Source organism: Symphodus melops (assembly GCF_947650265.1).
Source record: "Symphodus melops genome assembly, chromosome: 8".
In the NCBI taxonomy this organism is placed as follows: Eukaryota; Metazoa; Chordata; class Actinopteri; order Labriformes; family Labridae; genus Symphodus; species Symphodus melops.
Window position 1 is genome coordinate 12515950 of NC_136698.1, and position 22492 is coordinate 12538441.

A 22492-nucleotide genomic window follows, 5' to 3' on the forward strand; every position below is an offset into this window, starting at 1 on the left:
TTTTAAATAACAGAGAACTAACACATCAGCTTTTGCCTCTGAGTAGGTCCTTTGTTGGTCATGTGTAACTGCCAGATGTACTTCGTCCCCATGTCCATTCTTGTCTAATCTCAGTGCTGTCTTTGGCCAGGGAGTGACTGTCAAAGAGGCTGCTTCATGAAGAGCCCTCCTCATCATTTCTGTGATAATACCTCTCATGCTGTTTTGGAGATAATCAGGAGACCGACAGCACAGAAGCAAGTACATGTGATAGAGAACTGACACAGGTGTCCATGAGCGACAACATCAGTGTCAGAATATCCAGGCAATACTTTAAAAATAAATGTTCTGTCACAGTATGTTTTCAAATCATGTGATTTGAAAACTCAAGGAAGGATTAAGGAAGGCTAAAGGACAATATAACATAAAGTTTTAAGGCCCATGTCGGTACAATGGTCTTGAATGTGTAATAAAACATTAAATACATTTTTTTTAAAACGTGTTTTTATGAATACGGTTTGACGTGCATGTACAAATTGACAGATTTCAAACATCTGTCATAGCTTGTTCTTTATTAAATAGTTTTTATTTGTCTAAAATGTGCACGAAGGAGTCAATAAACAGCAGCATGAGTGGGCCCAAAGCAGAGGAGGAAATGTGCCGAGAGAAGAAGTGAGAGTGCCTCAGTGCAGGGGAATCCCAGACACTTCGGTAAATCAGGAGAGAAACAAAGCAACACAATGCTTGTAGTAACACGCTGAGTTTCCTCAGAAGTGAATCACACAAGTCACATACAGTATATAGGAGACAAACCATTAAGGGAAGTGAGCAACCCTGATGTGCTAAAGCCAATTGTTTTAATGGCTGCCATTCGCACTGCAACACTATGATACGAAACCAAAATTGATGTATAACCGTGAGCCCATATTACTTTGACTTGGCATGTTATTGCACTACAGGTTCAGAAAAAGAGATAAGACCACACCACAGAATTAGCCCCTTGTTTAAAGCCCATACAATCAGCAGTCCAGAGTTTAGAAGAGTTTGACAAACTACCAACCAAAAAAATCTGTTTCCTCTGGTAATTCTGCAGTAGTGGTTTAGTTTAGTTTTTGCTACAAATCTTTGCTTCTCTTAAAACAATTAGCAGTGCCAATTCAGATATTCTCTTTATGCTGATTAGTTCTTTCGTGAACATTCAAATGCTATAAACTGTTATAAATTTACCATGTGGCCGTGTTGCTGATAAATAAATCCAGAAGACACACACACCAAAAATCCTTCAGTCAGAAAAAAGTATAAAAACTTTTCTACCTTTTTCCAGTGAAGATGAGAAGCAGACAAAGTGGGTGTATTCTGTGTACGTCCTCAAAGGCATGGATTGAGAGCGGCACAGAGCGCTGCTGTTTATGTTCTTCCTCTCAGATGGGAGTGTTTGTGGATGCTGCTGGGAGTAGGAGCAGTGCGTATGGAGAGATAGAGACAGAGCTGGAGTATAAGGCAGAGAGCAGCAGAGTGGGAAGGTAAAGATGGGGGGCATGGAGAATAGGAGACAGAGTAGAGTTTCTTTTAAAGGGACAGAGTTTATTTCTCCAATCCCATAATCAAAACAATTTCAGGATAACAAACTAATTTCTTTTTGGCAAAATTGTTTCAGTACTGTTTTTTTTTTAATGTTTCATTCATATTTGGTGCTTTGTTGTCTTACCAATATTTTCGTGACAGTCTTTTGCACAAAATCCCCTATTTACATTAAGTTCTTTATCTTCCCGGTGAGGCAATTAACACTTCAGTTATTGTCACACACATATCTTCAAAGCAAAGACGCTTATGAGTAGGATTCATCAAGATGTATTTTGTTTAATAAGGCTGTCTAACTTAAAGGGGAACTGGAGTCTTTTTTAGGGTGAAAGTTAAGGAAAAAGGGAGGCTCAGAGAATAAATCAATTGCTGAACTCCATATTGCTGTGTCAACTTTGCACTGTGCGCTGAGTCACTATTACAGAGTCAACAGAAAATGTAAATGATTTAAAGCAATTGCTTAAGTGACTTAAAAAAAAGGCCCTTGTGACTGTCTTACCTGTCTTGTTAAAGTTTTTGATGGATGACTGCCTTACCAATGGTCAATTATCTTGTAAGCAGTACTCTCGTCGATGCATTCTGAAAAAATGTTCAAGAATCTTTAAAAATGATATGCCTACACCTGGACACCAAATCTGTGTTTGAGATTTGCTGACTTAGGTAAACATTTTTTTTTTTTGCAATTTTTGTCAATATTTGTTACCTGTTACCTCATCTTACTATTTGTTATGATACATAGACACCCGACACTGACCATCAGGGAAAAACCCTTTATATCTGTATGAGGCTATTTATGGTTACATTTTGAGGTAATTTTACCACTTGTAGTCTCTAAGAGTCAATGTTATGTGCATTAAAGGGCACATATTATCCTCATTTTAACAAGTTTAAATAAGTATTAGAGGTCCCTAAACGTCTGAAGTTTCTTGTAAATAATCATCTGACTACTGTATAAATCCCTCTATTTTAGCCCTACTCAGAACACGTTTCTGTCCATAGCTTTAAATGAAGGTGATGTGTTCAACATCTCTCTACAAGTGCTTGGATGCTTGTGCATTCTCACTTCATGCCCAATCGTTTACGTTGAGAAGGCAGACTCAGAGGGCAGAACAAACACTTAACTGTGCGAGTGTCACCCACCTTTGTGATGTCATGAAGATATGATCTCCAAACGGCCTGTTGGAGCACACATTTTCTGAAAATAAAGGTGAAAGACAGAGTATGGACTCTGTTTATGATTGGGTGGTAAATTCTATTTTGCACAGTGTGTTACCTTTAAAGACGTGTAATGTCAAAAGCTTTAAATGCTTGTGATACAAAGCTTAACTTTTCTGTTTCCTGTTTAGTGTAACTCTTTGGCTTTTAATATTCAAGTTAAACACAAACAATACAAAATGACTGTGTCAAAATGAGAGCTGGAATGGCCAAGGCTCTTGTAACACAAAGAAACATCTATAAAATATTAACTTTAAGTTCTCAATAGATGGGCTGACAAAGGATTGTTTTATTAATTTTTGTCTAAGAAAAGCAGTGTGACCCTCTCCTAAAGGATGGTCTATATTCAAAGTACAGTATAGTAATGCTGTAATGTAGAAACATCCAAGAACAGACTCAATAGCTGTACTTGATTAATGTTGGACTGCTTTTTAAAGGTTTTTTGGAAAATTTGATGACGAGATTGTGATGAATGCTTTTTACACTACAGTGATTGTGTCTTTATCTTAAGAATGACCACTCCAGTTGTTCTTCCAAAATAAACAGTAAGATTTATTTTTATTTTTTTACAGTATACAGTATCTGGTACAGTCAGCTTGCACTCAAACCTCCTTTCTAAGTGCTTGTAGAAAAGTGCTGGGAGTCATTACAGGGAAGAGTATCTGACCTATACAACAAACTTTTTTAATATGTTGTTTCAAAACCAGGATGAACAACCAATGTAACTACCGCAGAAATATTTCACAGAGGAATAACTAACAGATAAAACATATTCCAATGTTTGCATGAATTCAAACTGACCTTTTTAGATCAAATATGCAAAGACAAATAGCAAGCATCTGCTCAGCCGCACTTTGACTCTAAACTATTAGTGTGTTTTTCATCATATCGCTTAACTTGATGGCTTTATTCAAACTTGATTCCCTGGGCCAGAGGAAGATCCTTGCTGTAGTTTATCGTGCAGGTGGAGCGCCTCATGTACTGCTTCCATGAGTCACTTCCAGACTCTCTTCCACCTCCTGTGTGTTTCTCACCACCGAAGGCACCTCCAATCTCAGCTCCACTTGTGGGAATGTTGACATTCACAATACCGCAGTCTGAACCCTTTGGCCCCAGCCAGCGGAAAATCCGACCCAGATCTTTGGTGAAGATGCTGCTAGACAAGCCTTGCTTGACCTCGTTGTTCCATTCAAACGCCTCTTCTTCTGTCTTGAACTTGAGGACGTAGAGAATGGGGACGAAGGTTTCAGTATGGACGATTAGAGCATCATGTGCCAGCCCTGTGATGATGGTTGGCTCCACATAGTTTCCAGGGCGGTCCATCACCTTCCCTCCGCAGACGAGAGTGCCACCTTGCTGCTTGGCCTGCTCTATGGCTGCCAGATACTGCTCAACAGCTTGTTTGGTGTGCAGAGGTCCGTACATGGTGTTTGGATCCCAGGGGTCTCCGATGCGGACTTGTTTGTAGGCCTTGGTGATCCTCTCAACCACTGTGTCATGAACGCTCTCGTGCAGCATCAGCCTTCTCGTTGTGGTGCAGCGTTGGCCGGCTGTTCCCACCGATGCAAAGACAGCTGAGGGAACCACAAGATTCAGGTCGGCATCCTCGAACACGATAATAGCGTTGTTTCCGCCAAGCTCCAGAAGCTTACGACCAAACCTTTCCTGAACCATCATGGCCACCATTTGGCCGACATGGGTGCTGCCAGTAAACGACAGCAGATCAACGCGCTCATCCTTCGCCATGGCTGTGCCGATATCAGCACCTCCACAGGTCATGGAGCAGATGGCGCCAGGCAGGTTGTTCTGCTCCAGCACCTCGGCTACAATCTTGGTAACTGCAACACTTGTGAGGGGTGTGGTAGGAGCGCCTTTCCACAGGCAGACGTTGCCGCAGGTCAAAGCGATGGCATTGTTCCAGCCATAGACAGCCACAGGAAAGTTAAAGGCAGTAATGATGCCCACAAGACCAACTGGGTTCCACTGCTCGATAAGGGCATGGCCAGGCCTTTCTGAAGGCAGAATCGGCCCACCAATCATTCTGGACAGACCAACAGCGTAATCACAGACATCAATGTATTCCTGAACTTCTCCAACTCCCTCAACGTAGATCTTGCCCATTTCTAGAGACACCAGGCTACCGAGGACTTTGTTCTTCTTTCTAAGAGCGTCTCCAATCTGCCTCACAATCTCCCCTCTTTTCGGAGCAGGAATATCTGCCCACATCTTCCAAGCCTCCGTGGTCTTCTGGACTGTTTCTTCATACTCCGCCAAAGTAGCCTGGGTTACTCTGGCTATTGGCTGATTGTTGGCAGGACAGTATGATGTGACGACCTCCCCGCTGCCTCCCCAGCTGCCGTTGTAAACACCAGGGTTGTCTTCAGACAGACCGAGCTCTTTCAACCAGGAGTACTGTGGCTGGTTGATGAGGAGACCTGACATGGCTGCTGATCGATGGAAGTTGACAGAACGAAGTTTGTTTCTTAAGATGAGCCTGCTGTGCCGGGCAAGGGTCAGAGTGAGGCAGTGCTGCATGAGTGCTGGAAGTAAAGTGTGTTAAAAATTAATTTAGCAAGTATAAAAAAGAATTCAGTGCACTTATAGATAATTATTGACAAAGATTCTGACTACACAATTGAATGAGCTTGTGCTTTCTACAACCTTCAACTCGTAATTTGTACCACATCTTTAGAAAAACAACCTGATTGTTTATCAAAATGAAACAAACCACTCAGTCAATCAACAGCCAATGTAATCTCCAGTTCTGTCATTTATGTTTGTGATTTTAACATTAAAATGTTGCATGAGCCTTTAGTTTATCTGAAGTAGGGTACATAAACACGTTCTGTAGAAAATGACAGCCAACAGGTGTTCACCAGAGACTGCTAGGATAAAAATAGGAGCTTGTGTTACGTCTCTTTCTCCTTGAAAAAATCTTTTTGAATTAAGTGATTTTAATACGAGAACTGGAACTGAATCAATGACTATACAGTAGTCATTTCATAACGGCTTTGGTTGCAACAATTTAGTTGTTTATCTTTAATATTTTTATTTGGGGAAAATAACAGATTGTTTAACTTATGTTTAAGTATTGTAACTGCTTGTATCTACAAGTCATTGTTCATAAAAAAATAAATATATATATTTAAAAGTGAGTTATATAAGCAGAAATCTTCTCAGACTTTTAGACAGCCAATAGTAAGTAACTTAACCATATCCACCCCACTGCGCTTGCGCACTTAATCCAACAAGCATGAGGTTGGAGACCTCGACCTGGAGTCCTTTAATCACAAAAACTGAAATATGACAATTTTCCCTGACATCTCTAAATGTTCAATGGCCGTATCTTCTATTTAGTCTTTACTTTAAAGTTCACGTGGGCTCCTGTTACAGCGTCACGTGCTGTGGTCTGTCAGTATTCAAGGTTCTGCAGGTTACAGTCACGCAACACCGCTCTCATGCACTTATAATTATCTGCACGCCTGTTTAAAGCGAGTCAAAGTTAGTTTATAACACTTAAAACACTAGTTTTCCACTCACGTTGATATGAGGTCCGCAGGTCCACGTCCACTCCACGACAGGGAAGTACTTACAGGTTTCTGAGCATACGTCACACAGCTCAAGCGGAAGTACTGATCCCGTGCTGCATTCTGATTGGTCAGCTGCCGCTACACACAGTGGCGCCTGTTGTTAGACTGATCCATGCTAACGTGCTCCCTTTGTTGTGATTAGCCCTTCAGCGGTTACTATACTGTTTCAAATAATTTAAAGTGGGACCGTTTCTGTGTGTATAGTTTGGAGGATGAGTGGTGGAGTGTATGGAGGAGGTAAGTAGGTTCACGTGTGTTTAAAAGCAGAGATATAGTTTCGCACCTTCTCCCGTTTTCTAGCATTAGCCATATTTATAGTTAGCTAGCTATGTTAGCTCTGTTAACAACTCACCGAGGGTTTATGTTTCACCTTTCGCAGGCGTTTTAATCTCTACTCGTTTAAGATGTACACATTTATTAAATCTTTAGTGCATCCTGTTGTGGTTTATGCTTTATTAAGCCACGGGCATGAAAGCTAACCACGCATGCTCTACCTAGCAGGTTAACAGGGAAATGAATGAACCCATGTAATCTGTGTTTGGTAATTTTTACCGATCACTTGTGCACGATATGAAATGACTAATTATTCACATATACATTAAATATTATCTTGTAGCTCATATTTGCAGCCAGTTAAAATTAAATACGGACGACTTTGTCAAGTAAACCGATCAAGTGCCCTTCAAACTTGAAACATGTGGGTGAAACTTGTCAGACTTTCACATCACACACTTCTGTTGAAGGGATTATATTTATCACATGCATTAATGGAAAATAGCTGTTTGATACTGTCAGAAATCATGATCACTATTGATGTTGAGTTCACCATTACTAAACTCATTGATTTAATAATATCTGGATTATATTGAACTTGATCACTCTGAATTCTTTGAAAAAGAAGCAATATGTGAAAAAATGTAAACACATAAAATGATAAATATATGAGTTATGTTTTCGATGTTGTCTTGACGTCCTGTTGGGGCCAAAATATAAGAAGAAACGCAATGAAACATCTACCATATATTTACAAAATGAGCGCAATACAGCAGGTGGCACAGCAATTGTTTAATCCTGATTATTTGTTGTTGTTTTGGTTTTATGATAGATTAAAGACAACATTGAAATTAAAAACTCATTAATAGATGGAGTGAGGGACTGGCCTCCCGAACAGTTGGGTATTTTGTGCATTGCTAAAGTGTACTTCAGCTATGTTACAGAAGAAAACTGGCTCCAACCACCAGCCCAATTTCTAGACCGTGTTGGGACTTGAACCCAATCTAAGTCGTTACAGTCTGAGCTATTGCTGACCCATTTGTTTAAGATATTAAAAATGTACCATTTTATTCTTATTATTATTTTCAAAGGAAAGTGATTTTTAAACTTAATTCATCCAAAAAATAATTATTATTGCTTTTCATTTTAAGAGTTTGACCTAACAATCAGTGCCAGGACACAGCTGAAAAATGCCTGATATGAATAGTTCAGTGATTTTTGTTTTGTTATCATTATATATTATTTCTGCCATGAATCAATCAAAATAACGCGACCAATTTACAGTTGAAATAAATAACATGACCTATGTCCCGTCTTCAGATGAGGTGGGAGCGTTGGTGTTTGACATTGGCTCATACTCTGTGAGAGCTGGCTACGCAGGAGAAGACTGTCCCAAGGTAAGTGGATCACTCACATGACCTGATTAGCGATGTGTGTTTTTTTCTTCCTCTGTGCATCTTCATCTTTCCTGTGTGGGTCCCTCACGGCAAGAAATGAGGGCTGTCACCCTGGAGACAGACAGAATGAATAGAGATCAGATCTTTCTGGAGTCATTGCTCCGATTCGATCTTTCTTTGCTTTATGTGGAGATTTTGATGTATGAATATCAATTTGATAAGAGAGATGTCAGAGGTAGATGTTGATTGGCTGTACTGTCATCAGTCAGTGTAGTGATCATCCCATACCACAGTTTAATTTGCCCTAGTCATCTTCGGTGACCTGCAGACTGAGGTCTTTTAACCATTTAAGCCCCCGTGATTCCTCTTTCCTGGTAGTGTGTAATGAAAGAACATGCTTTTCAGCTGCATTTATTTAACAATGGCCATGAAAATGATAGATGATGGTTGACTTGAATAAGGAATGCACCTGATGATTATCTCCTTGAGTTGGGGCTGAGCAGTATATCTAGTTTTTAAGATATACATACTTTCATTGATGACATAGGGTAAGACAAAACCATTTATATACATTGTTTTTTTTGTTGCATTAAAAAATACATGATCCTTTTCTTCTGCAGAGTTCTCCTCATTCTCCTCTGTCTCTCCCCACCCTGCTTGTTTAACATTCATCAAAACATGATCTACATTGGGTCTAATTTAATTGAAAATTTCAGCACTCAGTTGCAGATTTTTTTTCTAAATAACAGCTTTTCTGATTAATTGATTCTCAAAACAGTTGCTAGTTTATTTTCTGTTTAAAGACTGTAAGAACGTCTAATACTAGCTCTATAGTTGTAATGTTTGTCTATGTCTGATTTGACCAAGTTACGACAAGCTGTGTTAATAACTTGGTTTGAGAGTGCTGAGTTCCATTTAGCTTCTTCAGTCCTTTTGTACTCTGCATGTTGGCTAATCGTCAAATGTATCATGTCTTTTATCTTTGTCTGTTATTTAAGTAAGAACTATTATTTTACTTCTGTGAGTCAAATGATAGCCTCTTAGTCAATCCTGGTACTGCTGGCATTCATTTTCAACATGTAGACGTTTTTCGTGAGGAGATGAACCAGTCTGTACAAGCAAAAGCCAAACTGTATGGCAATATGGACTTTTCACTATTTCAAAAGAGCTTTATTCATTGTTCTTTGGAAGTTACTGGAGCATCACAGTGACTCCAATATTTCGCAAAAAGGGACAGATGTTCATTCATTCCTTTTATAAAATTGTGTCTTGACCTATACGTTGTACTGGCTTTTTTTTTTATTCCGGCTTGGTTCAGGCTGACTTCCCCACAGTGATCGGCGTGACCCTTGACCGAGAAGATGGCAGCACACCAATGGAGACTGATGGTGAAAATAAGAGCAAGCAGAGCGGCACCACCTACTACATTGATACCAACCAGCTGAGGGTACCAAGGGAGAACATGGAGGTCATGTCTCCGCTGAAGAACGGCATGAGTGAGTGTGGACTCTGTCTCACATTTCATCTACTGCTCTCCCTTTGTGGGCTTGTTTTCCTCATATATGTCCAGTGGTACTTTAGCTTAGATTACATTTTTTACCCAGTTTGAAGCCTTATATCCAAAAATGCAGCTACAACTGAGGGTTCATTTCTTTTAATGATCAACTATATGGTCCATAAAACACTGTTGTTTTGTAAAACCAATTCACATGACTTCCATTTGTGAAGTCTAAAGCGTCACATCAGTGGTCTGTGAGCAGAGAATCTTGGACCCTGTCTTTGATAAATCTCTTGAAATAATTGCCGATGAATTCTTTGTCCAACAGCCATTCAGGTATTGAAGTAATGAATTGAATCTATCTCGAATATTAACACCCAACACAAACCTACTTGTTCTATATGCCACATTTAACAGATGTTTTCCAGTTCTACCAGTTCAGGAGGATCAGTCATAGCAGATTTTTTTCTTTTTTTTCCCGACCTAGCTGCTGATGCTTATCAGGAGCTGGTCCAGAGGATTTAAGCTTCCAGTCTATTTAGAGACAAGTGTGACACTAATCGTAATTGCAGCAGAAGCGCGTTGTGGGACCACCGGCTCCCTCTGAGGCCTGACCTGAAACATTGGTGCCGGCTGCTCAAATTATTATCTAAAAAAGTGCATCATTGCTCTATTTCCTCCACCATCTTACCCAACATTTAGGAATAAGAAATATACACATTTTTATGTGACATGAATGTATTTTCAACTGTTCTCCAGTAAAGTACAGACATGAGCACACGTCTGTCTCATGCTGAGAGCAGACACATTTCGATCCTTTGTCCTCCTCTGTATTATTTAAACACTGGAAGTCAGAGAGTTGACCTTTAAATAAGTCGTGCCCTTCTTCTCTTCTTTAACAGTTGAGGACTGGGACAGCTTCCAGGCCATATTGGATCACACCTACAAGATGCACTTCAAGTCTGAACCCAGCCTGCATCCAGTGCTCATGTCAGAGGCATCGGTGAGTTAGCATTCATGTGACGTGGAGTCTAAACAACAACAGCGACATATTCTCCTTATATACCCAGCCTAAACAGTGTCAAGATGTTTACACAAACGGCTAAATGCTGGTAGCTCTGAGTCCCTCTTAAAGATGTTTATGGTTAAGATCAGAGTAGCTGCTGACCTTTTTCATGTGCTGTTTGCGTCAGCTGTAATGAAATGATGTACTTGTTGTTTTTTCCCCCTTTACTTGAAGCTGTTACGCTGACTTTAATCTTCTTTTTTGTATCCGCAGTGGAACACACGAGCCAAGCGAGAAAAACTGACCGAGCTGATGTTCGAACATTACAACATTCCTGCCTTTTTCCTCTGCAAATCTGCCGTGCTATCTGCGTATCCTTTACTATTGAACTTCTTCGAAAACAGAGGAGATAGGGCTAAAACATTTCCCCTCTTCACTGGCTGATAGAGCGACATTTCTCTAACAAGTCTCTAATAATAAGTTAGTATAAGTTATGTGAAATAAATTTCCTTAACTCTGAGTATTGAAGCTTTGCCAATGGGCGGTCAACGGGCTTGGTCCTGGACAGTGGAGCCACACACACCACAGCCATTCCAGTGCACGATGGCTACGTCCTGCAGCAAGGTGAGCAAATATTTAGATAATGCATTGATGATTTCTCTGCAGAGTTTGAGTTGCATATAGGTATATAATTTGAATTGAATAGTCTTTAAATCCTCTATTGGTTTACGTGTCTGGTTGCCTTTGATTTATGTTGCCATCTGCTGGTTGGAGGTTGCGTCTCAGCCCCGCCAATAGAGCCAGCCGATTCTGCACATTTCGAGTTTCTTAACCTCTGTTACCATTATGATTTATTGTTGTGATAAATAGTCAGGCATCAAGTTTGTTTCCTAACGCTCCAATCTAAAGTGTGAGTAAATACAATCACTTTAAACAGAGAATGGAGTAGCTGTATTTGATGTAAACCTGGTGGAGGTTTACTGTTTTCCGTTTATTTTCTCTCCCAGGGATTGTCAAATCCCCCCTGGCTGGAGACTTCATGAGCATGCAGTGCAGGGAGCTTTTCCAAGAATTAAGTGTTGAAATCATCCCACCATACATGATTGCTTCCAAGGTAAGATCTTTTTGTTCCACTGAAAAGTATAGTATATATTTGATAATCCAGTGTATGTATTTGGCAGATGTTGCAGCAGTTCAAAAAAAGAAAAAAAAATGTCTTGGCAAGTTCCTTCCATGTATTGCATGTTTTAATGGCATTCAAGGCAGCTATTTGTCATCACTAATACAAAGTCACATCACAGGATGGAGTGCGGGAGGGATCCCCAGCTAGCTGGAAGAAGAAGGAGAAGCTGCCTCAAGTAACCCGCTCGTGGCACAACTACATGTGTAATGTAAGCATCCTTCTGTCACACACCTGGCAGGATTTAGTTTCGTACCATCGTGTGTTTTATTTATGCGCGCAAACTCATCTTCCCTTGATGTTTACAGTGTGTGATCCAGGACTTCCAGGCGTCTGTGCTGCAGGTGTCTGACTCTCCTTATGACGAACAGTAAGAGCATTGTTTACAATTTAACATCACATACGACACACAGTGTGTGTGATTCAACAGCAACGTTTTATTTTAGCTTACTTATATAGACTTAATGTATGTTTCACTTTTACCCTTCAAAAAAGGATCGAAATACTAAAAGTACACACCGCCTGAGTGGTTTAAATGCAAGTTTCACCCCCCCCCCTCCCCTCTTTTATTAGGGTTGCTGCACAGATGCCCACGGTACACTATGAGCTGCCAAACGGCTACAACTGTGACTTTGGGGCTGAGAGGCTGAAGATCCCTGAGGGGCTTTTCGACCCCTCTAATGCCAAGGTACGGGCTTTAATATCAAGTCGTTTTAGGCTGATAAAGCCAAACATCATGAATAGTGATCTGAATAAGGAAAGCTGCATTTTGAAAATATGTTAGTTTGAATGTTGTTGTAATATCATATGTGATCACTTCAGGGCTTGTCTGGAAACACCATGTTGGGAGTTGGTCATGTGGTGACAACCAGCGTGGGAATGTGTGACATCGACATCCGGCCGGTGATTATCAAGATGTTTGAATATGGGAGAATGTCTTGTTTGTTTTTTGGGGGTGGTACAAATGTTTGTCATTTGTGACATTTGATTTGAACTTTTATCAATGGAAAACAAGAATTGATGAATTAGTCAATTACTGAAGAGAGTGCGGATAAAATGGGAACGTGAAGTGCATATCCAGCTTCAGTTATAATGCGTAGGGTACTCTTGAGGTTGTGTTTCCAAAGGAAATATTCAACCATTTTTTTTGTCTTGTTGTCTCAGGGTCTGTATGGCAGCGTGGTGGTGACCGGAGGAAACACGCTCATTCAGGGTTTTACAGATCGCCTGAACAGAGAACTCTCCCAGAAAACGCCTCCTGTGAGTTAAAAGCCTCCTTACATAGTCCAACAAACATTACCATACAAGGCTGGAGTTGACAGATTGACTAATTCAAGTACCAATTGTCTGTGACGTGCAGAGCATGAGGCTGAAGTTGATAGCCAACAACACTACAGTGGAGCGTCGGTTCAGCGCCTGGATCGGAGGCTCTATCCTGGCATCACTCGTAAGGACACACAGAAGTGAAATTGTTGCTATAAGAATAAAATTAACATTGAAATAAAGGTTTCATTTTATCTGTTTGATACAAATGTTTGTCAAACACTGATTGGAGTCAAGCAGCTCCATGGCTGGTTACTCAGCTCTGTGAACATTAGATTACCATGAGGCCTTTATACCCAAAGATTTAATGGGAAATATGTCTTACCTTTGGGATGTAAAGATATTTTCAGTGAAGAACAAGGACTTGTATACTGTTCAAACAATTGACTATTTACCCTTGTAATTAATTCATAATGATAGTGTGATGTGCTGAAAAGCAGTTACATTACCAATCCACTGTGTGTCGACCCTGATCTACTTAAACTAACACGTTTCATTGTGTTTGTCAGGGAACCTTCCAGCAGATGTGGATCTCCAAACAGGAGTACGAAGAGGGAGGGAAGCAGTGTGTGGACAGGAAGTGTCCTTGAGTTTGTCGCCTATCCCTCCCCGTCACGGTCTTTGCCAATATATTATCACGAGTCGTTCACCTCTGACCCTGAACTCAGGAACGCCTACTGATGATCACCCTTGTTTTGTACGATTCATTTTTTTAAAAAGTATGTCAAAGTGCTGTTTGTCTGGGATTTCTTGTGAAAATGTGAAAACAGACGAGCACATGAAGTAAAACTGTCACTATGATGAAACTTGGTTTGAGTTCATTTCAGTCTGTTGCCTAATTTTTTTTAAGATTGTATTTCTTGAACCCTTACATCTTAAAAAAAGTGTTTTTTTTCTGGACTTAAAGAGTAGATCATGTCACCTACACTCCATGAATTTTCTTTTCAAACAGACATTCTCTCACATGCTCAACCGGCCATAAAATATCAGCATGCAGATCCGTCATTCAGTTTTTTGGGTACATAGAAAAAAATGTCAGAAACACAGAACTTTATCAATGTCAGATTTCTGCAGAGTAGTGACAGGGTTCATTTGGGTGATGTGAAGAAGAACAGTTGGAGGGGAATGTCTTTTGTCCATTCAGCCTCTTTTTTTTTTTTTTCTTCTTTTTTTTAAGTAGTAAGCTCATTGTTGGCAAAGGTCAGTCAGTTGTTGCCTGTGCTTATAGGTTTGTATTTAATTTTCACTTTTGCTTGTAATTGGCTACATGTGGTCTTCAAAAAAAATAAAAGTGATTTTTGTTAAACGATGACATTGACTTTACGATAAACAGAATAGCCTTTTTTTAAGTGTCTATGGTCGTTTCACTTCTTTTACAGGTCCATTTAAACAGAAATCTAATGCGTTCAATCTGAAATATAGATGGTTTATATTTAGGTGAGAAAATCAGATTACTAGAGAACCAGAACAAGTTCTCCTGAGTCAAACAATCTCAGCCTTAAATATACAATCTAAGGACTCAGGAAGACAATTCAATGTGAGGTGTGTTTTAATACGGAGTATGAAAAAAGAGACATGTTCAATAGATATGAAGTATAATTTATCTTACAGGATCAAATAACAGCTGCATCGACTCAACATCTACACAGGACAACAGACCCTCAGTTATTTGACATGATCAGACCGCCACTAACATCTGCTGATAACGTGAAGAAGGTTGTTAAAAGACGCCACGTGAACTGCGCTTAAATTTTCACGATTCAAGAGCTTTCATGTTAGGAAACCTCTCCATGAGTTTGGCCTCAGTTTTCTTCTTTAAGTTAGCTTTCCGGGCCTTTTCTCGAAGATGCTTCTCAATGTGCAGCCTGCAAGACAGACGAGTAAGGAAAAAGGTTCAATCAAATTCAAGAGATTTAGTTTCTTTACTATAACTTTTACCAAATATCCATTCTATAAAACTTCTAAAATACTGTTCCAGCCATATCTTACCTTATATATGGTTCGACAAACTTGGGGGTGAAGAACTTCTTTCGCTTGTACCTTCTATTCATGTACCAAGGAATAGCATACTCCTTGAATCGATACCTGAGGGAAGAAAAAAAAAAAAGTACTTAAGATTGATGTATTCAACCAAATATTAGCTACAAAATGAGAACATCTGTTGGGATCATGAGGTACTGGCATCTCAATAGAAAAACAAACGTTTTTTATTTTTGTGTGAATGCAATACATTTCTGTTTTTCTTCCTATTAATATAAATCAAACTTTAAGTGTTTGTGTTTATCATATGACACATTCATGAAAGGTATCTGACCCAGTTACGCAATTCTTAATGGTTAAGTTTTGTGACACTCCTTTCCTTTATTACCAATAAAGTATTTTGACGTAATCATTTCATTTATGTTTACGAGCATGCTGTTTCTTTATTTGTTGCACTGCAGCTCATGTTGGAGTGTTACTCAAACTTGTAGTGTTCACTTATTTTCAGGAATGTGTATAACATCACCTGCGATACTGAGAACATGCATGTGCGTCCTGCAAGTCGTGCACATGCTAAACAAACATACGCCTATAAATACAAGAGTGCTGCATTTCTCAGTGTGTAAGTGCAACACGCTGTTATGGAAACTCTGCTCTCACCAGTAGGTGTGTCCAAATGTGTTCCTCCTCCAAGCTCCAGGTCTGCCTTTCTCCTGTCCTGTCTGCAGCAGACGCAGTGCGGTCTCTCTCTCGTTCACCACCGTCTCCAGTCGGATCATTGACCGCTCAACCTGTGAGCAGACGAGATGTTTAACAACATCATCAATACCTGAAACACCGTCAAACCATTGGCCAATTTTGGTCTGTACACTGTAATTTCTTTCTTCTGTACTGATGGATAATATGTCACTTGAGTATAATACCAACCTTCCTTAGTCTTTCTGGACTTGGCATCTGAACCCTTTGTCTTCTTGCTTCCTGCTCAAGCGTGAGCAACATGTTCTTTTCCTTCAACAGCACATACCTGGGGAACATGAGCGTGTTATTCACATCTGATAAATGGCAATATACTGTGGAGCAAAGCTCGACATTGCCTACCAAAGTGAGTGTAGATCTTCATTGCTCTTTGTTCTCAGTTGTTTGGCAGTCCATGGAGCACCTACAGAATGATGACAAGCCAGAGAAATATAAAATACATGACAGCTGCTGTATCAATATAGAGAGAATATGACAGTGTTTTTACCTGACTTCACTGTTGTCTCTCCCCAGTTCTCCGGGACATCAAAGAACTCTTCAAGTCCCCTCCTGCTGATGGTGGTGTGCAGGGCTCGACACAGAGACACAGAGCTGGAGGGACTGTAGTGGAGCGAGCCGATGAGTGGAGATTGTTTCCTGGTGAGAGCAAAATATATTTTTGTAAAAGACTTAAAGGAATAACCTGGATATGATTCTCTTCAGATAACACCTCTTGCCTGATTTGATCTAGATGATGTACCACAACCACCCAATAATTCGATGCAACTATCACTATTCTGTTTTTTCTTTTCAGAAATAAAGAGAAATAGTAACTTAAGCAAATCATCTCTTCAAATTGTAGCCTATAAATGATCCGATGCTCCACTGAATCAAAGGTCTTTTAGAAGTAAAAAACAAAAAACATTATCGTTGATCATTTCTAAAATTACCATAACTAGACTCATGTTATTCGTTGTGTTGCATGTTGGGAATGAACCATGAGTTGTGTTTATTCAACGTCAACACAATCGTAGGATTTAAAGACAATAATATAATAACATAATTGATCTGTCAGGTCAGTGTTGGAAACGTGTCACCTGCTGTCTAAGAAAAACATTTACAATAACATAACAAGAACCAGTGGCACAATGAAGAACCATACTAAAACATATTTAAAAAGACTATACTATGAAAAAAAAACCATTTAAAAACCTCTTATCTTGACATAAGGTTTATTTTCGGACATGTTGACTTTAACACTGTTCACACCTCGTGTTTTCATTCATTCATGTATTAAATCACTACAGCAGCTTCTTACCTGTAAAAGTCAGACTGGTATTTGCTCAAAGTTGCAGTACATTGCTGAGCATTTGTCGCAGAAGAAATCCTACAGACATTTTGAAACCGCTTGCAAAGAGTCAAGAAGCGTCCTGCTGAAGAGGACGCCGCCATCTTTTCCGAAGACCTTCCCACACATTACCCATCATGCACTTGTCTGTACCACAAATCATTATTTTCAATCATGATTTTATTTTTATTGTAATGGTAAATTTTTAGTATCCTTTTGAATTGAATAACTTGATAAAAACACAATGTCAAAAAAAACCAACCCTCCACGTATGCCCTTATCAAACATGGCAGTTTCCGCTTCACTCGTTCGTGAGCCAATCAGAGAGCGTGTTGTTACCTTGTCTTCCCTCAGCAGAGATGGTGGGGATGAGCCTTCTCAGGTCTGCTGCTGCATTTGCAGCCAGACTAAGTCCTCTGAAATCTGGAAATAATGCGGCAAACTTACTCAGCCGAGCGGTCACACGGACAGACAAAGGTAAGAGACAACCTGTCCGTGTTGAACTTTAAATGATTTGACAGTTTAGCTGCTCCTTTCTATTGTGACCTTGCGCCGGACTCGTTAGCTTGTAAAGCTAACAGCTAGCGTCTGTGCTGCTGTCAACAAAAGTAAAATTAAATCACACTTTAAGCGCTGTATATTTTAAGATTTTAAATGTGTCTGTTTGTTTGATTCATGTTTTTCTAAGCAGGTCTTACTGTAATTCGAAAGTGTAAATTATGAAATGCAAATATAATGAGAACGATCGATTAAAGGGGAGAGACACTTTATTGAATTTTGGGGGAAATGTGGTTGTTACAGCAGCTCCAAAAACAGGTAATGTAAACAGCATCAATAGCAAAAAAACAAACAAAAATAAGACATAAACGTGTAAGGAAAAGTGTTTGTGCTGCCATTATAACTAAAGTAGATGAAGAAGTGAAAATTAAAAGTTCTTAACAATGACCTCAGATTTATTTTCTCTGACTGTGGAAGTCAGATGTGTTTGGCAACACAAATGATTAATGAAGCAATTTGAAAGCAAGCCAAAGCTAAAACACTCAACGATTAAATCACAATGTTAATGCAGCAATCAGCCACACCTTGATATATGCCACCAAATCACATTCTCAATAATATGAAATCTGTGTCTTATTTTGCAGTGGCTGTTCGTTTGGGTCATGGAAAGAAAATGTTCATCATCAAACCCTCTAGCTACTATGACATGAGATTCCTACGCTTATTGGTAAGTACTCTCACGCATTTTGTTTCTTTGATTATGAAACATTAAGAAGTTGTTCAAGTGCCAAAATAAAACAAAGTAGATGTTAAAGTGCCAACTACTTTTGCAAAAAAGAAGAGCTAATTTTGACCTCAAGCGTTAATACCCTCAAACGCAGAACCCCCCCCCCCCCTTTTTATCATCTTAATTTTCTGTCGTCTCACTTTTTTCAGACCTTTTATACTCTGCTGACCGGAATTCCTATGGCTGTCATTGTCACTGGTGTTAATGTCTTCATTGGTAAGTGAGAGCCAATTTTTGGGTTTTATAAGTGTGTAATTTGTTTTGTTAAGTAAGTTTGGATCATTTGAACATGTGTTTTTATGGTTGAATTAACAGAAGTTACTTTGAGTCTAATTTGTAATTATGTCATAAAGGTGAGGCGGTGCTGGTTGAAACTCCAGAGGACTACGAACCTGAGCACTGGGAGTACTACAAGGTATTTGGTTTACAATGAGCTTACTACTTTAAAAAAAAGAAGAAGAAAAAGAGGCTGAATGGACAAAAAACATTCCCCTCCAACTGTTCTTCTTCACATCACCCAAATGAACCCTGTCACTACTCTGCAAAAATCTGACATGGATAAAGACCTGTGTTTCTGACATTTTGAAACAAAAACATTTAAATACTTGAAGCCATCATGCATCTAGTTGATTACTTGGTTCAAGTGTAAACACAGTGGGTGTTTATTTGGATTATACACATCTATAGCTGCAGCTATTGAATATTTTAGTAATCGAGTATTCTATCAAATATCCCGGTTGATTAATCGAGTAATCAAATAAATCTTACTTTTGCTAAATTAAGGTTTAACTCGTCTCGGGCCGTCCCTACAAACCTGCTTGTAATCTGTGCTTTATTTATTAAAGGGATACTTCACCCATTTGCATGAAGCTTTGTATCATTAGAAACATGGTAGTAGTGTTGAATGGTCATGAATCCAACCCTCATTTTGCCCTGAGATGAGAAAAATGTGTTTTTCTTTGCCTGGAAGTTTTCTTCATGTGATGCAATATGACGCTTTTTGCATCACGTGAAGAAAACATTTTTCTTGTCTCAGAGCAAAATGAGGGTTGGATTCACGACCATTCAACACTACTACCATGTTTCTAATGATACACAGCTTCCTGTAAATGGGTGAAGTATCCCTTTAAATAGGTAGTTCCCAGACCCCCCTGCTCTCTGATCCTCCCCGCAATAACATTACAGACTAAAAACTAAAATCTATCAGAGAATAATAAATTATTATTCCACTAAACAAGTACTCCCTAGATTTAGCTTTACCAACATTAGACACTTTATATAATCAGCCTGCTCTTTATTAGGTGTGTATCTCTGTCTGCTCCTGCTGCACGTGCATTCAGCGCGCTCACAGACTGAGACTACAGAGACTGAGAGAGGATGTTGCTATCACTGTGTCAGCTGCAGCATTGCTGAGAGTGAACAGAGAAAAGCCGACCATTTGACCAGATCACATGTTCCCGACTGGGTCGTATGGATCACGGATCAACTGTACAAAAAGTTAAAAGGGGCGCGCCGCACTCCTGTGTATGTGTGTGTGTGTTTGCGCTGAAGGGTCTGCTTGTCAGAGTTCAGCAGAGAGAGGAGCAGGTAGCTGCAGCTACATTAAACGTGTTTAATACTCATGGCATAGTTTTGATGACAAAAAAACCCAAAACTAAACGAGGCCTCGAGGCAGCGGAAATTCCTCGAACAATTTTTGTAATCGAATTATTCGAGTTACCCGAGGAATCGTTTCAGCTCTATATACATCTACATTCATTAAAACATGAAGTCCTATTTATGTTTTTCTTTGTTATTGCAGCATCCCATCACCAGGTGGATTGCACGGACTTTCTATGACTCTCCAGTGAAGGACTATGAAAAGATGCTTGCTGCAATCCAAATCGAGAAAGAAAAGGCAGACATGAGGTGAGTGTGAGAACTTCTGTGATGTTATGTAGCTTCTATACTACTGGAATACAGCTAGTAGGTTAATATATCAGTGTGCTATCATTTTACAAGTCAGATTGCTGTACCATTTAGCTTTTATTGATTTGGCTGTTGTTTTCTATTTCTGAAGCAACATTTTTTCTAACTTTTGTTCAACAGACTGAATCAGCTGGAGGTGCGTCGACAGATGAGGCAGAAGGGAGACGGACCGTGGTTCCAGGTTGACACCCTCAGCAAGGAGTTAATTGACAACAGCCCCAAGTCTAGTCCTGACAATTAAACTGGACGTGTCTGCCATCAGTACATCATGCTGATCAGTCTAACTGTTTGTACATTTCCCCCCTTATTGCGTAAATAAAGTAGATATATACTGTAAATTTTGTCGTCCAGTGCCTTTTGTACCTCTTTTGCAGACTTGTTTTTGTGCAACATTGCTTGACAGTCCATACGCTCAGTTTGCAGCATGAGATATCTCTTTGTAGCTATTTTATTTCTGCGGTGCTCTATCCTCCTCATAGTTCATTAGTGAACAGAATGGGTGAATATCTGGTCATTTACATGTTTGACCCTGTGTTCCTGGTATGTGGAGAGATTAAAACTGGCATTATCTAAAACACAGCTCCTTGTACTGAATTAAATTTCACTTTTTTTAGCTCTAGCATATATAATTGTTTGTTTTGCCCTGTATTTAAGAGCCTTGGCAGAAATAGTGGCTGCGTATTAATGAACTGCATTTATATAACGCTTATTCCCATCCCTTTTGTGAATTCAGTTTGGGGATAAGTGTTGGCTTGGATGCTACATCTTCTGCATTCCTTGCCCCATAATCAGATCACACTTGTTTTCTCTCCTTTTTGAAAGACGGTATGTAATAGATTACTCTAACAACAGGACACTGACTGGAGAAGTTTTTTTTATGTGGATACTATTTTTGCCAAGTCATATTTGCAATTAAAGTGCCCACCAGGTGGCAGCAATGTGCAGACATTGACAGGTAAACAAAACAAGGGGCGAGATGGTTGAGGAAATCACGTATTTATCCTTTTTTTCCGAATAAGCTCAAAATTAGCCCTTTTTTTTTTCTTACACCTGACCCCAAATATTCAACTTTTAATGCTACAGAGAAATAATTAATGTACAACAACTTATGCATTAATCAGCAGATTAAAATAGAGACATTACGTTTTTTATGGGTTTGTGGGACAGTGGACAGCTGTTAAAAAAATATCCTTATATTTATGACTTTCCTGATCCTGGAGGTGGAAATATGGCGTGAGTGTGGGTGGCTTTATGAATCATCCTTCCGAGGTGGGCGGGGCAGTTCTGGTAAATCATCCCTGTGTATACAGATAGGCTCAATAACACAGGCAGTAGTAGCGTTAATCGGGCGGCTCAAAGCTTTTATTCTTGAAAAACAAGGCAACAGAACAAGCCCAGCATACATGCATCGCAGCCTTTGTAGCAACAAATAGCAACAGGCAGCCCGCCTCCACCCCTCTGTCATTTTATTTTTATGTTTTTTAGCGTCACATCCCCCTGGTCGGAGGAATGTAGACGGAGAGCTTTTAAAAATAGCATCCTCTCCTGACAGCGCTGCTGGAGGGGCTCCGCAGCACTGTGGTGCGAGAAGCAGGAATGCGAAGATGGCTACAGACCTCGGAGAGCTGCTGGTCCCGTACATGCCCACCATTAGAGTGCCCAGGACAGGAGATAGGGTTTTCAAGAGCGAGTGCGCCTTTTCGTTCGACTCTCCTGTAAGTGTCTCATACACACACAAACACACGCAGACACAACGCTCGCGCCTAGACATTGTATGCTGGGTGAATGTGCGCGTGGCTGGCGGACTGACAGTCTGACATGTCTTTACTAAACCACACACGTGAAACAATGTGTCCACAATGTGTGTGTTCCTGTGTCTCCATGGCCGCCTGCCCTGTCAACTTGAAAGCCAATTAAAGAATTAAATGTTGTTTACATCCCTCGAAAGAGGCATGGATGGGTTTCCCTTTGTGCAGGAGAGGAGCAGACAAAAATATATGAAACCAGCTCATTTATACGCATCCCAGCACACTTGTTTTATCTGGTAATTTGTTTCACATGCTTTAGCAGCAAAGTCATGTTAGCTGCAGCTGTTGTGTGTAGCTATATAGTGAGTGCACCGCCACCATATGGC

At 39.9% G+C, this 22492-nt stretch overlaps 5 protein-coding genes across 10 annotated transcripts in view; 3 read left to right on the top strand and 2 right to left on the bottom strand.

Moving 5' to 3' along the window:
* Positions 1-3300: 3300 nt before the first annotated feature.
* On the bottom strand, positions 3301-6409 carry aldh7a1 (aldehyde dehydrogenase 7 family, member A1). 4 transcript variants are annotated; one of them, XM_079351009.1, is made up of 2 exons: positions 6316-6409; positions 3301-5315 (listed from the first exon to the last, which is right to left on the bottom strand). In XM_079351009.1, exon 2 carries the CDS (start codon positions 5308-5310, stop codon positions 3682-3684), a length of 1629 nt encoding a protein of 542 aa, XP_079207135.1. In that variant the 5' UTR covers positions 5311-5315; positions 6316-6409; the 3' UTR covers positions 3301-3681. The 4 variants fall into 4 exon arrangements, with proteins under 4 accessions (XP_079207135.1, XP_079207138.1, XP_079207137.1 ...); XM_079351012.1 differs by having other exon boundaries at positions 3301-5269; positions 6316-6393; XM_079351011.1 differs by having other exon boundaries at positions 3301-5272; positions 6316-6385.
* Positions 6410-6445: 36 nt separating this feature from the next.
* actl6a (actin-like 6A) lies at positions 6446-13848 on the top strand. The gene is made up of 14 exons (XM_079351013.1): positions 6446-6602; positions 7959-8035; positions 9354-9531; positions 10436-10536; positions 10813-10910; positions 11069-11163; positions 11547-11653; positions 11841-11930; positions 12028-12089; positions 12293-12407; positions 12542-12622; positions 12884-12979; positions 13080-13166; positions 13552-13848. The coding sequence occupies exons 1-14, from the start codon at positions 6578-6580 to the stop codon at positions 13630-13632; spliced, it is 1293 nt and encodes a 430-aa protein (XP_079207139.1). The 5' UTR covers positions 6446-6577; the 3' UTR covers positions 13633-13848.
* A 725-nt stretch (positions 13849-14573) lies between these two features.
* mrpl47 (mitochondrial ribosomal protein L47) lies at positions 14574-17242 on the bottom strand. Its single transcript, XM_079351014.1, has 7 exons — positions 17076-17242; positions 16266-16414; positions 16121-16181; positions 15950-16046; positions 15683-15813; positions 15032-15127; positions 14574-14907 (listed from the first exon to the last, which is right to left on the bottom strand). The coding sequence occupies exons 1-7, from the start codon at positions 17207-17209 to the stop codon at positions 14796-14798; spliced, it is 780 nt and encodes a 259-aa protein (XP_079207140.1). The 5' UTR covers positions 17210-17242; the 3' UTR covers positions 14574-14795.
* A 184-nt stretch (positions 17243-17426) lies between these two features.
* Positions 17427-20696, top strand: ndufb5 (NADH:ubiquinone oxidoreductase subunit B5). Its single transcript, XM_079350372.1, has 6 exons — positions 17427-17582; positions 18248-18330; positions 18540-18606; positions 18744-18805; positions 20192-20298; positions 20479-20696. The coding sequence occupies exons 1-6, from the start codon at positions 17465-17467 to the stop codon at positions 20597-20599; spliced, it is 558 nt and encodes a 185-aa protein (XP_079206498.1). The 5' UTR covers positions 17427-17464; the 3' UTR covers positions 20600-20696.
* Positions 20697-21633: 937 nt separating this feature from the next.
* The window catches only part of usp13 (ubiquitin specific peptidase 13), a 29464-nt gene continuing 28605 nt past the window's right edge, over positions 21634-22492 (top strand). For all 3 annotated transcript variants that reach the window (XM_079350253.1, XM_079350254.1, XM_079350255.1), the window contains exon 1: positions 21634-22073. In XM_079350253.1, the coding sequence (XP_079206379.1) occupies positions 21963-22073 (111 nt within the window). In that variant the 5' untranslated portion in view covers positions 21634-21962. The remainder of the gene's footprint in view (positions 22074-22492) is intronic.

What these genes read in the sequence shown, in the direction of transcription:
- aldh7a1 (XM_079351009.1), bottom strand. Translation starts at nt 5,310, where the DNA reads ATGCAGCACTGCCTCACTCTGACCCTTGCCCGGCACAGCAGGCTCATC.
- actl6a (XM_079351013.1), top strand. Translation starts at nt 6,578, where the DNA reads ATGAGTGGTGGAGTGTATGGAGGAG. An exon ending in TGGCTACGTCCTGCAGCAAG is followed by an intron (nt 11,164 to 11,546) that starts GTGAGCAAATAT and finishes TTTCTCTCCCAG; the next exon opens with GGATTGTCAAATCCCCCCTG. An exon ending in GCTCTATCCTGGCATCACTC is followed by an intron (nt 13,167 to 13,551) that starts GTAAGGACACAC and finishes TGTGTTTGTCAG; the next exon opens with GGAACCTTCCAGCAGATGTG.
- mrpl47 (XM_079351014.1), bottom strand. Translation starts at nt 17,209, where the DNA reads ATGGCGGCGTCCTCTTCAGCAGGACGCTTCTTGACTCTTTGCAAGCGG. An exon ending in GTCCAGAAAGACTAAGGAAG is followed by an intron (nt 15,814 to 15,949) that starts GTTGGTATTATA and finishes GTCTGCTCACAG; the next exon opens with GTTGAGCGGTCAATGATCCG. An exon ending in TTTGTCGAACCATATATAAG is followed by an intron (nt 14,908 to 15,031) that starts GTAAGATATGGC and finishes TCTGTCTTGCAG; the next exon opens with GCTGCACATTGAGAAGCATC.
- ndufb5 (XM_079350372.1), top strand. Translation starts at nt 17,465, where the DNA reads ATGGTGGGGATGAGCCTTCTCAGGTCTGCTGCTGCATTTGCAGCCAGA. An exon ending in GGTCACACGGACAGACAAAG is followed by an intron (nt 17,583 to 18,247) that starts GTAAGAGACAAC and finishes CTTATTTTGCAG; the next exon opens with TGGCTGTTCGTTTGGGTCAT. An exon ending in AGCACTGGGAGTACTACAAG is followed by an intron (nt 18,806 to 20,191) that starts GTATTTGGTTTA and finishes TTGTTATTGCAG; the next exon opens with CATCCCATCACCAGGTGGAT.